The sequence below is a fragment of the Monodon monoceros genome, unplaced genomic scaffold (genome assembly GCF_005190385.1).
Source record: "Monodon monoceros isolate NGI ecotype Baffin Bay Population unplaced genomic scaffold, NGI_Narwhal_1 Super_Scaffold_18, whole genome shotgun sequence".
NCBI classification, from domain to species: domain Eukaryota; kingdom Metazoa; phylum Chordata; class Mammalia; order Artiodactyla; family Monodontidae; genus Monodon; species Monodon monoceros.
In genome coordinates, this window is record NW_021703774.1 from 64,152,804 (window position 1) to 64,168,519 (window position 15,716).

The following is a 15,716-nucleotide window of genomic DNA, read 5'->3' on the forward strand; positions in this document are numbered from 1 at the left end:
GCAAGTAAAACCAAGAAAAGATCGTTAGTTATCTCTTTGAGCAACTAGAATAAAGAAGGCCTATGAAGGACAGAAAGTACTTTCTGAACCAAAAAGATGGCCATAGCAAGCTAAAGCATCAGTATTACTTTCTCAACAGTTTTTCTTTAGCCATGGTAAATATTTGAGTATTCTTTTTTTTGATGGTGGCTTCAAACAGAATTTGGAGAGCTATAACGGGCTTTGAAGTCCAATCTTCTCTGATCAATGCTCCTTCCAGCTTAGTCCTCCCAACAAGGCACTGAAGCAGCTTTCTATTAAACCCACTCTCCTTCTGCTCTTAGAAAGTTTTTTTTAATTCACATCTTCCCTCATTGACAAGTGAAATCTATATAATCTGATCCATCAGTGCTGGAATCTGAACGCCAAGATATCCACTAGAGCATTAGATCCATGTGGAACCCTCTCCTTGTTCATGGCCAGGTGCCCTGTGTCATAAAATGATGAAAGCTCACAAGAATACAGTGAGATTATAGAAGCTGAATGGGGGTAAGGTGCTTCCGATAGGCTCCCTCCAGGACACGTGTGAAATGCTGACTTGCGAAGCCTTTTTCACCAACATAAACCTTGATCTAAGTGTATTCTTTGTGAACTAGATTCAAGGTAAGTAGAGCCCGTACTCATTACACTTACAGACACCATGAATATTCAAAATGTCGCCTAGAATTCTGTGCACCACACTGTCTCCATGTCCTCCGTATAACCCAGGACAACACGGGCCACAGCTACTAAAGCTGGTACCTCAGGATAATACATGGTTACCAATACACACCACACACGACATTTCCTGATCATCCTATAAGTAATCAACAGCTGCATGGCTCTAATTATAAACTGACTGTTTAAATTGCTCATACTGATACCATCAGGTTATCCACATAAGAGCCACAAAGACAGTATGCGTCCAGCTATTGCTAGTTGTTCCATTATCTAACTTGCAAACTTTCATCTAAGTATACTAACAAATCTCGCTGGGAATGGAGAGGAAATGTTTAGCAAAGAGTGGAAATGGCAAATTTCCAAATTCAGGTCTGGCTGCAGTTAAACGGCATAGTACCCTTGAAAGCTTAAATGATTGACACAAGTGCTCTATTCTGGATAAAACGGAACCACTATTCCTTATCAGTTTTCAGCGGCACAAATCTAATAGAACAGAGTATCACAGGTGGAAAGACCAGCATCAGGAACGGTGCTGCTTCAGCCAACTGGAAAGGGCCCTTCTCAAGCTCTCTTCGCCTCTAAATTTAGGTCCACAGTCGAAGATATCCGTTTGGGCCATGAAGTGCAAGACATCCTTCGTATAAGCAAGAGATCTATCTGGACACTGTCATATATTCCCAAATTTGTCAGTATCACTACAACCATCATTTCCTAAATTCCGATAATACCACCCACCTCAAAGAGAGCTGTTCTGAGGATTAAGTAAATACATCAATGCTGCACTTAAATGCTGACAGGCAGCTGGGACAACTCATCATCTTAGTGCTACCTTCTTCCCCACAGCCTCCCCCGCTTACGTTTGGGTCGAATTACTAAATATCTTACTAAACACTAAATTACTAAAACTGTGATAACCTATCCTGAGCCTTTGACGGCAGTTGAGAATAGTCAGTACTATGAATGTCGCAACATGAAATCTCAAAACTGTACTGAAATGGGCTACGACTAACTGAGGATGAAGGTTCTATCCTGCTAAACAAGGAAATAACTAAATCTATACAAAACAGGATGAGAGAGCCAACTGGCTGAGAAGGTTTGGGGACAGAAAGCCTGCAAACACGACTTGAAACTCATAACTACTCTCCCGACTTGAGGGTTTTTAAATCAGCAAGGACACTGACTGTATAGTTTCACAGGCTTGGAGACAAGTTATGGAAAAGTAGATGTGAAACCTAGAAAAGCTCAGTTTTTAGAAAGATAGTGTGACAGAAAATTCTAGGAGCTCAGCAGTAGAGGAGAGCAAACCCTCATTTACAAACGGCTAAGGCTGCAGGGCTTAGAAAGAAAACCAGTTTCACTTTGTAACTTGTGCATGTGGAACAGGGTAATGCAAATTGCTATCAATAAACATATATAAAATGCAAACTATTGGGCTTCCCTGGTGGCGCAGTGGTTGAGAGTCCGCCTGCCGATGCAGGAGACACGGGTTCGTGTCCCAGTTCGGGAAGATCCCACATGCCGCGGAGCGGCTGGGCCCGTGAGCCATGGCCGCTGAGCCTGCGCGTTCGGAGCCTGTGCTCCGCAACGGGAGAGACCACAAGAGTGAGAGGCCCCCGTACCGCAAAACAAAAACAAAACAAAAGCAAACTATTATTCTTCAGCCAGCGCTTTAACCAAGAAGGTCTTCCTTATGTATACTGAAGTTCATTTTATTGTCCAAGGAAATAAAGCAGCTCTTGCTTTGTAAGGGCCTCAATTACAAAAATATAATTAATAATTTATTGATTAAATTAAATGATTAAATTTAATTATTCCAGATATTGCTAGGACTCAGCATGGACTAGTGCAGGGTTCTTGACTTTTTGATCATAAATTCCTCTTAGAATTTAATAAAAAGCATGCCCTCTCTCCAGAAAAATGCATTGTGCACCCATATGCAATTTATTGTACACACTTTCTGGGAATTTATACATCCAAGGACTCTATCCCTTCATATACTAAATATTTATCAAATGTTTATTACATGCCAATTACTGTCCAGGCATGAACAAATTTTTAGTGGCCTGGGGAAGTTTCTTCACTTGTCAGTACCTGCCCTACCACTTAATGAAGTTCTTATGTGAAGGAAAGATGCAAAAAATGCATTCAAACATCAAAGGAGTTACACTAACATAAAGCTTCACAACTAACCACATGTCAAAAGACACTGATAAATTAATCTTCATGGAATGGTCATGATTTTGACTGAGAATGAAATTTTGGTACTGAGGCAAGGCAATAACGGGTCACTCTATACAGATTTCCTCAGCATAACTTCTTTTTATACTGCACCTATTTCTTTTTTAGGTTTTCCTATCCTTTCTTATTCTATTAGCTGTTGTGTTGCACAATCACATGAGAGAAAAGCCATCCACAAGAGGCATACCTTTGCTTGAGCTCCTTGGAGGCCTGGAACACTGACGGCAGGCTGCTGACATCCACCTGCACGGTGGAGACCTCGGCGGTGGGGTGGGAGGCCAGCAGAGCAGTGCGGACGGCTTCCGCTTTGCTCATGTTCCTGCACGCCAAGCACAGGTGAAGCTCATGGTCTTCCTCCAGCAACCGCCTGCAGAGGGCTAGGCCAACGCCACTGAAAGGACAATTCAGATACAGAATATGCATTCAATGAGATAGTGCCAAATAGAAGCATTTCTCCCTGGCTCAGAAGATTGATTTTGTCAGCTTGAGCCCCAACCAGGAGCCCAGGTAGACAGAAAGAATTCAAAAATTATGTATATATGTGCCATATCTTCTTTATCCATTCATCCGATGATGGACACTTAGGTTGTTTCCATCTCCGGGCTATTGTAAATAGAGCTGCAATGAACATTTTGGGACATATATACACTACCAAACGTACGGTAGATAGCTAGTGGGAAGCAGCCGCATAGCACAGGGAGATCAGCTCGGTGCTTTGTGACCACCTGGAGGGGTGGGATAGGGAGGGTGGGAGGGAGGGAGACGCAAGAGGGAAGAGATATGGGAACATATGTATACGTATAACTGATTCATTTTGTTGTAAAGCAGAAACTAACACACCATTGTAAAGCAATAAAAAAAATAATAATGTTGTAATAAAAAAATGTAAACAAAAAAAAATTATGTAAAGAAGGGGGAACCCTCCAACTCTAATAGTCACTGGCTCAGGACGCTGTCCCGTTTGTGTCTCTTTCATTCTGCAAAAGCTCGATGACCCAAATAACTCGACTACAAATCAGAGTTCTCCTTTAGCATTTCTTTTAAGACAGGGTTTATCCTGCCAGTGGTTTTCATTTTACACTGATTATGACACTCATGAAAGTGATTCAGTACATCACCAGCAAATGTGGAAAAGAACATCTTATTAGTGTTTTCCGGTGTGTATGTTTTACTCCGCTGTCTAAGTTCCTCGAGGGCAAGGGCTCTACTATCTGTTGGTATCATGGCCAGTAGCAGGAGCACCAGAAATTCCTGATAAGGAATGGATGAATCTTTCAAGGAAAAGGTATAAGTAACATGGCAGGAGATACAAGTCCCTCTCAACTGCTACGATTGAATAAACAACAGGAAGAGAAAGAACTCAACATGATTAAGTAGAAGATAGGAATGGGACATATAAGATGGGTACCAGGAGAGAGAAGCAGGGATGAGTACAAGTGTCAAAGATAAATGACCTCCTTCAGAAAGAGCATTGTGAAACCACATAATGGGGACAGCATTCAGACCAGGTTGGCTGATAACAATGAAAACCGGGGTAAATGGGTTTTCTTCCAAGACTTAAGCTGATTCCAGGCAAAAAGCCTAGTACCATCAGTAACCTGAGCATCAAATATAGTTATGTTTATTCATCCCCACTTGAGAATAGGCCTTTACTACAAATATACAACTGCACGTATCACAATATTTGTAAAAGAAACAAACACACAAAATCAAGTCTGACTTATTTAAGCAACTTCCACATAGGAAGCACTGAACCAGTTGTTAAAGTTACTCAGGTGAGGGCACGCTAAAATTCTGCCCATTACAGACACCTGCCAGGTCTGGCTTAGTCAACATGGACATGGCCAGATAACTGAAAGTGAACTAATTTTAAATGACATTTAACACATCCTCAGTCTTAATCCCCCCAAAACTCTAAATGCAACAATTAGAAAAATGGTTTGGTTACTTTCACCCTCCACACACTGTTCACTTAATAGCAAATGAGAAGTAAAACAGGCACTAGAAGAGGCTGAATCCAAATGCCCAACCCTGGAGTAATTACTCATTGGCAGTATGGTTATTTGCACTCCTTCCACGCCTTAACAGGAAAAAGTTGCTTTTCTCTGAGTTTCTGAAGGGTATATGTACTAGGTGTCTAGCACGGTGTTACATGGAATGAGATTTTTCCCCCCAGTGTTCTAACGCTCATGGACGCTGAAATTTACCTAGGGCCAGAAGCCTAGCACAGAAAAAACAGCTGGAGTACAAAATATGGCAACCTGGTCACGATTAAATTACCAGTGATGAGAAAGTCAAAGACTGGAAGGAGGCGAGGTCTGCGTGGGAAGCGCCCTTTCCCTGGATACAGACAGTATCGTCACTGAGAGACTCATCTCTTAGTGGCGCTCCAGTTTTCTTTCCGCTGTCATGTTTAATTCAAAGCACCAGTTACTGAGCCCCTCACTGGGCCGACAAGTCTGGTACCTCGCGCAGTGGGGGACCCAGGGAAGAGCGGGCCAGGGTCTCGGCCATAGTCCCCACCGAGGCAGGGTCAGCGACGGGAGCTCCCAGGGTCGGTCTTTGGCAGGTCCTCCTGGCCCGGTACTTCCTGCTCCCTCGGACCCCCCCACTCCACCCCGCCGCCGCCGCCGCCAGTATCGCGATGGAGCCCTCACCTGCTCGCCCCGGTGATCAAAACCACTTTCCGCATGGTCGCGCACACTATCACCACACACCCTGAAGCAGGTACCGCGCAAGGCTTCTCACAAGTATTATACTTTGACCCGTAACCCCGCCCCGGCCGCGCCCCCAGCCCTTCAATCAGGGCCCGGCGGGGCCCCGCCTCCCTTTGCGTCATCTACTTCGCGCTGGGCCCCTCCTCCATCACAGCCCGCCTTCCGCTCGCGGCGCGGGGGCGGGGATGGAGTGAGATAGGCCGAGGGGCGGAGCCGCATGTCGCCCAAGGCCCAAGCCAATCCGGGCTCTCCCCACCCCAGACCCTGCGCGCCCCGCCCCTCGGCGGAGCAGGTGTCCCGCCCCACACCCTGCGCGCGCCGGTGGCGAAAGGCGTTTATCTTGCTTGGGTTGTGCTCCCAGCAGAGCGATAGGGTCCGGGCTTCGTGGTATACGCAGGGTCGATACCCTGGCGCCTCCGATTGGCGCTTCACTGCAGGAAGACCTCAGGATATTTGCACCAGAGCTCCTTATTTTAGAGGAAAGGTTTGAACCTAGGAACTGAAGTTTGGGGACTATTATCTACTTAGTTTTCCATCCAGGCACTGAGCCACTTAACAGCCCAGCTGCCCCAGAACTCCTCCTCCTCTAAAAAACTCATCTTCGCGAAAATGAACATTTGTTTTATTAAGAACTTTACGTAGAATCATGCATGAAGTACCAATTTTCAAAACTTGGAATATGGTATGGAACCAGAGAATCTCAGAACTCCGTAGGACGCAATGGGTCGTGTACTGTAACCTCCTATTTCATTGTGTTTCAAACTCTTTGTGGTAAAAGACCCGCTTTGTTTTGCAAAGCCATCCCAGATGGATACTTTTGTAATATACAATAAAAATAAATTACTAGAAAAATGAAATAAAATGCAAAAGGCATACAAGCCCCAATTTTTTTTATTAGCTTCAACAGATGATACTCTGCCAAACTGCTATAAAAACTTACTTTAGGTTTCTGGATTATTGTGGACTGGTAACAATGTGACCATCACCAGTCCCGGTCCACACTAAGGAATACTACGCATCATGTATCAAACTCTGTGGAACACACTTTATTTCACAGCCTCTTTCAAAGTTTTAGTTATTTATAAACAGCAATGATCTCTGAAAGATATGACTGAGATCATTTATATTGGCTTTTGAATATCCTAGAGGTTTTGATTAATGTGGTATCAGTTTAGTGTGAGATAAATCTTATACCAATAAAATTAGACTGAAAGAATAAATGTGATTATTAAAGATTTGATTCCTAAATTATCAATTCTTCTTTATTATTTGGGTGAAACTCAGCTCCTATCCTTAATCCCACTTTCAACTATTCTAAGAGGCCACAATTTAACAATATTTTCTCAGAGTCCTGGGGTAAAATTAACCCCATGTTGGGCTGCACCCTGCAGTCTTGCAATCCTTGCAACTGCCCAGTCGCTAGACCAAAGAAAGAACCAGAAGTCAGCTACAGAGACATCAATGATTTATTGCACAGGGAACCTTACAAGTCAGAGGCAATGATCCTGGAGTGACACCCCACAGTGTATGGCCAACAGCAGGCAGGACAAGGCAGCAATCTTCGCTACACAGTAGAGGAGAAGGTTATCAGTAATAGGGGATTTGACATCAAAAGAGCTCCTTGGTTGCCAGAGGGACTGCTGGAAGGTCTTGTTCTTTGATTTAGCAACCATTGCAAGGGTCAGATTTTCTTGTTGATGATCAAACATACTGGAGTCATTCTGGTCCTCGGGCTAGAACAATAGTTAGCTGGGGGTTGGGCTGATCATAGAGGTAGTTACTAATTAAACTTTGCGCTTAGGAGAAGGAGGCAGTCATGTGCATAAGGTAAGGGTGAGGCAGGGCCAGGTAGGGCAGGGCTGTACAGAGAGCAAGAGAGAGGCCATCTTATAAGGCCTGACGGTACACCCCAAACTTTAGAATCTAGACCCAAAGTTTCCTTTTAGAGTGTCTTAGAGCTCAGAGATGACTTGTAAAACGAATAAGAGAGGGGACACAAGGGTTGTGTGGCTATCCTATGAAAAACTCATTCCTACAAATAAGGTGAAGATGCAGCCTCTTCACAGTCTTAGGGTGGCAACCAGTGTAGGACTGACTGTGACTTAAGTGAAGGCCTGAAGACTTCAGAGCAAGACCAGCAGTCTCTCCTTCCATCATGATGTCCGTCCAAGCCAAGTGAGGAGACCTTGGTCTCCTCTTCCTTCTTTCAAATAAAGTTGCTACTTTCAAGGTTCTGCAACCTTTGAAAGACAGGCTGAACTGCTAGAGGTGCCAGAGAGACAAGGAGAATAGAACTCTGTTGATGAGAGATATTTAATTTTGTATTTTAAAAATATTTTATCACATGTAGGATACTGCTCAGTAAGAGTCATAATGCATTTTTATTTACAAGTAAATGTAATTTTTTTTATCATCTCAAACTAGTCACCTTGAGTTTGTATTGTTCATGGACTATTTTCCTGGAAATACCAGAAGGAAACATGGTACACAGTGATCCCATTTATCCCAATCCTTGGCCCCATGATTGGAAGAGTAAATGTAGCCACTTTACCTTTGACTGTCTATTCGCTACTTCATATAATAAATCTGCCTTTACCCTAAACCGTGAAACTGATCTCTGATTTCTTTTATCGTGCCTGCAATAGCTCTTAGGTAGATAAAGATGAGTAAAGTTATCTTTAGCCTCCGTAACAGAGCTCTGTTCTGGGCCCTTATAATTCTCTCCAGAACTAACTTCCCTCTGGTTTGCAAACAGGGGCAAAAGAACAGCTGCCAGTGGGGTCATGTGACTTTTCTTGTAGATATCTTTCATCTCTTTTTTTCTTCAAATCACTATACAACCAGCCTGGTGCAAAACTACTTTGAGAGTGGGATTTTACCCATTTCATTAGATAGTAAAAGGTCATATGTCGCTTATACATAAGAAGCTATTGTTCTGGAGGACTCAAGGATCAGAGGATGTTATAAGTGTATACATTACTTTTTCAAATACAAATGAGTATAAAATTATCAATGGAGATATATCAGTTTTCTAGTTCTTAGCACTTGAAAAATGCAGTGCCCTTCAAGTTGTTAGTTAAAATGTAAAAGAGCAGACATAATCTCCGTCCTCAGTAACAAATTATATTTCCAGATATATGCATAATATGTATCTATGGCTTATCATGTATGGACGCAAATGTATCACTCATGTCTACCTTTAAACTTAGGCAATAGGTGTTGAGAATAGAATTGTACCTCTTTGAGCATCTCTGCTGTTCCTGTTTATTTTTTTTTCTCCTTCACCCCCAATACCCCACTCTCACTACACAGATACTTGAACACCTGGCCTTTAGTCCTGGAATCAAACCAGACACTCTGGTGGTCAGAGTGTACATTCATGAGTCCTCTGGTTATTCTCTGGGAATTTATATCCATTCCCTTACCTACTATGGCAGTCACAAAAAAAAAATAAGTTCATATTACTCAGATTATTAAATGTATTCTTCAGGGACCAGGTAAGAACGTATATTGTTTTGGGTGGTTCCATCCTATTCTCTATTATGAAGACTGAGCCTATATTCTGGTTGTTCATAGTTTTTTGTTGCTCTTTGTATGCGTGAGCAGTCTTGAGACAGACGATATTTGGATTTAGAAGGGATTTCTGTGTATCAAACAAGACAACTTTGTAACAACAATAATAAAGGATCCCTAATTCTGGACTAGATTCCCTAGAACTGGACCAATGTGAAAACATAAAATCCCAATCTCTAGTATGTTTGGATATGCCAGGGACCAAGGTGATTTTCTTCCAATAAACAATCAACTAATATATGCAAGGCCTATGTAAATAACCCTCTGTTGGATAACCCTCAACAAACAGGCATCCACACCACATACACCCCTCAACTGTGTCCCCACCCCCCATCACTTCTCCAAAAAGGATGTAAGGGAGTAAGGAGTTAAGGGTAATAAAACCCAGAAACAGTGCTATTTTCACAGAAAAAAGGATCCGTCAGTAGCATATTTCTTTAATCATCGTTATTTACAATTTATCATCTGACAGACTTACAGAGAATAAATAAAGAAAAGACAATATACAATTGGTATATCTCATTTCTTTTTCTAATACAGAGAATTTTTATGCATTCTATTTTGGAATGACTAAGATAGTTTTAAGCAAAAATTAAATCAGTTTGCTATTTACCCCTTGACAAGACACATCATCCTCCAAAGCCTGCAGAATAAAGCCCAGATGTTTCCTCCTCATAGGAAGAGTGCACCACATTGCTTCAGAAAGTCAATCCTCAGAAAAAATTACCAGACAACGGGGTAGAACAATAGGATATCATGAATAGTAAAGGACATAAAATGAATAGGCTAGATTACAAACTCTTGGTGCGTTTGTAGGAATCCGCTCAACTTTCAATTATTTCCAAGCCTCTTTTCAAGAAAACAGTTTTTCACTGCAAGTGATTACCTATCCCTTTGGGCTTTCCCTCGAGTCTCTTTGCAAATTGCTTTACATGCAATTGTGAATGTGGGTAAGCATGGGCTAGCTTGGGACTCCCATCTTTCTCCTTTGGAGGCCCGTGAAGTTGTTGACAAGGTGTTTGCAAGAGAAACTAAAAATCTTGTTCCAAAAGAGCTGGGTTTGGGGCCAGGGTCGCTCCCTGCTCTTGATGGGGTGCCATGTAGAGAAGTACCTTGCATTTCTGTCTAAATACCTCAAAGAATAAGACATTTCCATAGATCAATTTCACCATCAGTAAACCTAGAAATGGAGGATGTAACTTACAGGTACAAGTCTGGGCACTTTTTCCTCTTTCCTCCTTTGAAAATAAACCCTCTACATTACAGCAAAGCAATTTTCCCTAAATTCACCCCAGTTATGCCAGATGACAAGTTTCTGCTTCTACCTTTTATTCATTCAAAAAACAACATTTGTCAAATATCTGTGGTGGCTCACTATGTGCTAGGAACTTTACAGGACATGGGGTATACAGAGGTGAACTCACGTATAATCTTGTGACCCTTAAACAGGGCAGCTTAAAAATGCCATCATAAAACTCAAAGCTGTAATCCACAAAACCAGAGTTTCAACTCCCCTATCCCCTCCAAACCTCTGGGCTACAGCTGCAACCTACATGTTGCAGCTGTATTTGCATTTAATTTGGTCCAATGTGGTTGCTATTCCATTTAAGAATAGACTTTCAGGCAAATGAAACTTCTCCTCTATTCTGAGAATAGTGTTTTGATACTCACTAGGGGTCTCTACCATTGTACTCTATTCCTTCCAAAAGCTCTCCCTGGTGCCATTAATGAAGTGCCACCTTAGCTCTTGACCAAAATTCTGATTTATTCTAAAGTCCTCTCCTTGCCATCATACAAATCCTACTTGTAGGAACTGCAGAAACCACCTATAATTAATTTCCTTCTATCCTAGCTGGTGAGCTGTGGGTCTTACTGTCCTTTGTGTTGCCTGATTTTTCTAAGCTGCTCTTGGATTGTTTCAGATGCTGAACAGCCAAACTAGTCAGAAAATGTGGAAACAGTCTAGGTAGGATATTGCTTGTTGATAAAGGAACAGATTAATTTGTTATATTCTCTTTCGGATTTTATAGAATTGTATCCAGACAATGTCTTTCCTGATGCAACCAAGAAGACCAGGTTACAAATCAGCAAGGGTTAAAACTATCCAGAAATGAAATGTGTACATGTGAAGAACTGGTGAAATCTGAGTAAGGTCTGTAGTTTAGTTAATAGTATTATACCAATGTCAATTTTATGGTTTTGAAACTGGACTATGGTTATGTAAAATGTTATCAATTGGAAAGCCTGGTGTTAGGGAAAGGCCACTCTGTACTATTTTCTTGTGAGTCTTAAAGCATTTCAAAATAACAAATTGAAAAAAAAAAAAAAAAAAAAGGATACAGCAACTAAACAAATTACCCACCATGGTCTGAGCCAAGCAATGTAGCTAATTGTAGCAGAGAACTCAAAATGCCAGAAATCCAATAAACATTAACCATTCCAGTCTCTTTCCATCTCAATTTAGCATTCCAAGACATTTACCAAGTGGAAAAGACATTCATCTGTTTCTATAAAAATGTTAAATTTTAATTCAGAAGGAAATTCCAGCATAGATCTGGATCTGCGTCTTCCAGAAACATATGCACTGCCAGAGGTCAGAGGTCTTACTGAAAAGACTAAGAAGGCAAATTCCAGGTCTATAAACTCAATTTAGGATCAAAGCCTTACTACCTCTATACTGGGAGTAATTTAAGCCTTAACTGTAATTTTCTTCATTTTTGGGGTATATTTGGGCAAAACAGATGCTATTCTGTTTTAGACTATTTCCTTGGAACATCTTCATCTCTTTCCCCTTCTTCAGTTCTCCTTTACTCAAAACATATGGCTTAGCCCCACATCATGGCTTTCTTGTAGGAAGTCTGGATGAGACTAGAAAAACACATGGTTCCAACATGGCATGTACCTCTTTGTGCAGATATCAAACAAGATTTAGTCTAGTTTAACTTAAACCTGTTGTTCCAATGTTTCCCTGTGGCCTTTCTAGGCACAACAGTGATGAGCATTATTTAAAATGGATTTCATTAACAGAAGCAAAGAAGGGAACACAAAGCCTCATGAGCTAACATAAATTCCCCATCTCTTGGTCTTCATTTCCAAAGCAGCACTGGGAAAGCCATGTCCTGTTCAGACAAAGAGTTGATTTCTTCTCACCACCATTAAACCCCAGTACCTGAGGCGGTCTAGAACACACGTGTTCAAACTGCCTCCCTCTCCCACTTCCTGTGAGATGAAAAGGTCATTCCCTGGTGGTTGCTTGTGTGTTTTTATGTTCATGCTGGGCTTCCCTTTTCTTAAATCTCTGAAAAGCTCCCTTCCATGTCATACTCTGCACCTGACTTTTCATTTTTTAAATAAATACTTTTATAATCTCTATCATCCAGAATTGCTTCTCTCTCCATATACATCTATCTTTTATCTTCAACACACTTACTTTCTGTCCTCTCTCGGCTCTCTCTTCAGAGAGATCTGCTTTCATGCTTCCGAATGGATTCTCAACAGCACCCCCTGTGTCTATCTTGCTTGCCCTGACCTCCCCCATCCTTCTCACGCACTCTCCATTATCCTTTACTGTGTAGTCTTCTTCCTAACTCCCACGTGCCCCGTCCAGTCACATGCACGTTCATTTATTCATCCTTTACTCCATTTCCATACAATGCCCTTTGTCATATAGTCTTATAAACTTGCAAGTGATCTTTCCATAGCATTAAAACCACTTTTCCCCCTCGGGGGCCTCTTTCTACTCCAGATCTTTTCTTAGCTCGTATGTGTCTGGACAGCACATCAAGATTTGGACTTAGCTATCAGCACATTCACCAGCAAAAGTATACATTTAAATCTGACTACCCCAAAACGACAATCTGGACATAAAATATTCCACATATATCATGAAGAGGATAACTTCCTAGAAAGGTAACAAGGCCCCACAGTTTCTCATCCCTTTTCCTATCTCCTTTTCTACATAATTCCTAGCTTCATTCTTCCAATTTGGATTCCAGCTACCTTTAAAGTCTACATACTAAGCCTTCGCCATTGCGCCCTGTTGGGTCTCTCAGATTTGTGCTGCTAAACTCGATGGGTCTGACTAAGGGAGAAGTTAAAACTTTATCTGTAGTACCAAAGCTTTAGCGCCAGAAAATGGTGCCTTCCTCATCTCAGAAAAAGATAACTGTACCTGACAATACATATTTGCCAGCTGCTTGAAATAGATTACCTCTATGACTCAAGGCCAGAAAAATCCAGACATACTAAGTTCATTTTAAATATGATTTTTTATGGGATCATGAAATGCAGTGTATTGACGCAGAATTGTAAAAAGAAGTAAGTGGAGAGATATAAGGCGAAGGAAGGGGAAATTATGTCTTTCCTCTTGCCACATAGGAAGTCATGGCCTGGTCTGGATGTACTCCTGCCAGAAGTACATGGATAAAGGAGAATAAGCTACAGGCCCTGATTTCAAGTCCCTATGATTCTCCTGAAATGGAATGATTAACGTGTCAACTTGATTGGGACATGTAGCACTCAGATTAAACATTATTTCTGGGTGTTTCTGTGAGGGTGTTTCTGGATGAGATTAGCATTTGAATTGGTGAACTGAGTAAGGCAGATTGCCCTCTCCAATGTGGGTGGGCATCATCCAATCCAATGAAGCCCTGAATAGAAGAAAAAAGTAAGGGGGATTTTGCCCTCTCTGCCTGACTGCTTGAGCTGACACATCAGTCTTCTCCTGCCCTCAACTGGGACTTATACCATTGGCCTTCTGGTTCTCAGAACTATAGCACCAGCAGCTTTCCTGGATCTCCAGATTGCAGGTGTCAGATTGTGGGACTTCTCAGCCTCCATAATTGTGTAAGCCAATCCCCCCATTCCATATACATATATAGTCTGTTAGTTCTGTTCCTCTGGGGGACTCTGAATAATACATGAAGTTAACACTGATCTTGGGAATGTAGAGAGTGTGGCAGGCCCCAAGTATAAAAGAACATGTCTGGCCCTGCATATATCAAATGAGATAATGTATGTGGTACACCACATGGTAAACTTTAAAGCACTGAACAAATGACAGGTGTTACTATTACTACTATTATAGTGGCTTCCCTACATGATCTCTTTTGCTGACCACGATCTTCAGAGAAGGAGATGATCAGATAACTGAGTCTGCATCAATTGTAGATCCAGTTATCCAATGAGCACTGAACGTATCAGAACTGGAAGAGACTTCAAGACCATCTCATCTAACTTGTTCCAATAAAGAAACAAAAGTCCAGAGAAGCAAAGTGACTTGTCCAAGATGATACACTTGGCTTGAGGCAGAAATAGGGTCACAGCTCCCAAACTGATGTTCTCTCCAAAGTTAGTCCTGGGAGACGCTGAAGACCAGACTCACAAGACAACCATGGGGAAAGGGTATTTTCTAGGGGAAGGAAGATGACCCGCAAAATGAACCTTGGGGATTGGGGATTTATGCTTCTGCTGTGGTCTGGAGCAACGCTGAAGGCTGGACAGGGTGAAACACTCAAGTTCCTGAGAGACTGCGTAGAAGGTGGGCTGGGTGAAGGCAACAGAAGCAGACCCAAGGGGTCAGGTCTATTTCTTCTAAGTTTGGGAAGCTTATATTGTGATCTTTTCTTCTCAGAGGGAATTGAGAGTTCTCTTTCCCTGTTTCCTACTGAATCTGGGGATCTGTGGAGTGTGAAAGCTCAGAATCTGTTCTGAGGGGACTCTTATTTGACAGTGTTATCAGTATCCATGGATTCTGAAGCCAGAGCCTCAAACTTTCTTTTTCTGCTGGTCATACCATCTCCAAGGCAAGAGAGTGAACACCAAGCAACAGCAGCGAATGACTCCTCCACGCTCAACCTGCTCCTCTCAAGGGACTCCTAGGGCTAAAAGGACATTAAACATCATCTCCCACAACCACATTCATCCTTGCATGTTCTACCTCTGGTTATGTTTTCCCTAAGAAGGAGTGGAAATCAATCTCCCTGTAACTTCCCCTCATTGGTCCTCAGTCAACCCTTTGGGAGCGCTCAGAACATATCTATTCCCTATTGTGCATGGCCTTCAGATTTATGCCTGAGAAATTCAATCACCAGCGCTTGGGTTCCATTTGGTATTCATCCATTAAAAGAGTTGGAAGATTTGGAGAAGATGAACCAAAAGGCCTAGGATCAAGATATCAAAAAACAACAGTTTGTACCGACTCAAAATCAGGCTCTCACTAAAACACACACCTGAAAATGTCTGAACAAGACAAGAGGAGGACCCTCTACAGAAATGAATATCACATCTGTTACCTGTCTTCCACAGGTCTCTTTTCATGTGTCCATTCTCTATTCAAGAATATTTCCATGCACGAGGCTTTTTTTTGTTTTTGTTTTGCAAATGACGATTTCTGTTCATATAGCCTTGCAGTAGATATTCTTTCCTATGTACATCCTCTGTATTTCCTATGCATATAGATCTCAACCCTGATCCCTGCCCATGAACAAA

The 15,716-nt window shown here is 42.0% G+C and overlaps 1 protein-coding gene across 3 annotated transcripts in view; it reads right to left on the reverse strand.

The window, feature by feature from the left end:
- HSD17B7 (hydroxysteroid 17-beta dehydrogenase 7) overlaps positions 1-5,696 on the reverse strand; it is a 41,550-nt gene extending 35,854 nt beyond the window's left edge. For 2 of the 3 annotated variants that reach the window (XR_003794270.1, XM_029226948.1), the window contains exons 1-2: positions 5,595-5,696; positions 3,125-3,328 (exon numbers count right to left, since the gene is read on the reverse strand). Coding sequence is in view for 1 of the 3 variants with exons in the window: in XM_029226948.1 (XP_029082781.1) it covers positions 3,125-3,328; positions 5,595-5,629 (239 nt within the window). In the remaining 2 variants the exon portion in view is untranslated. The remainder of the gene's footprint in view (positions 1-3,124; positions 3,329-5,594) is intronic. The other variant, XR_003794269.1, reaches the window with a different exon arrangement.
- Between the last annotated feature and the right edge of the window lie 10,020 nt (positions 5,697-15,716).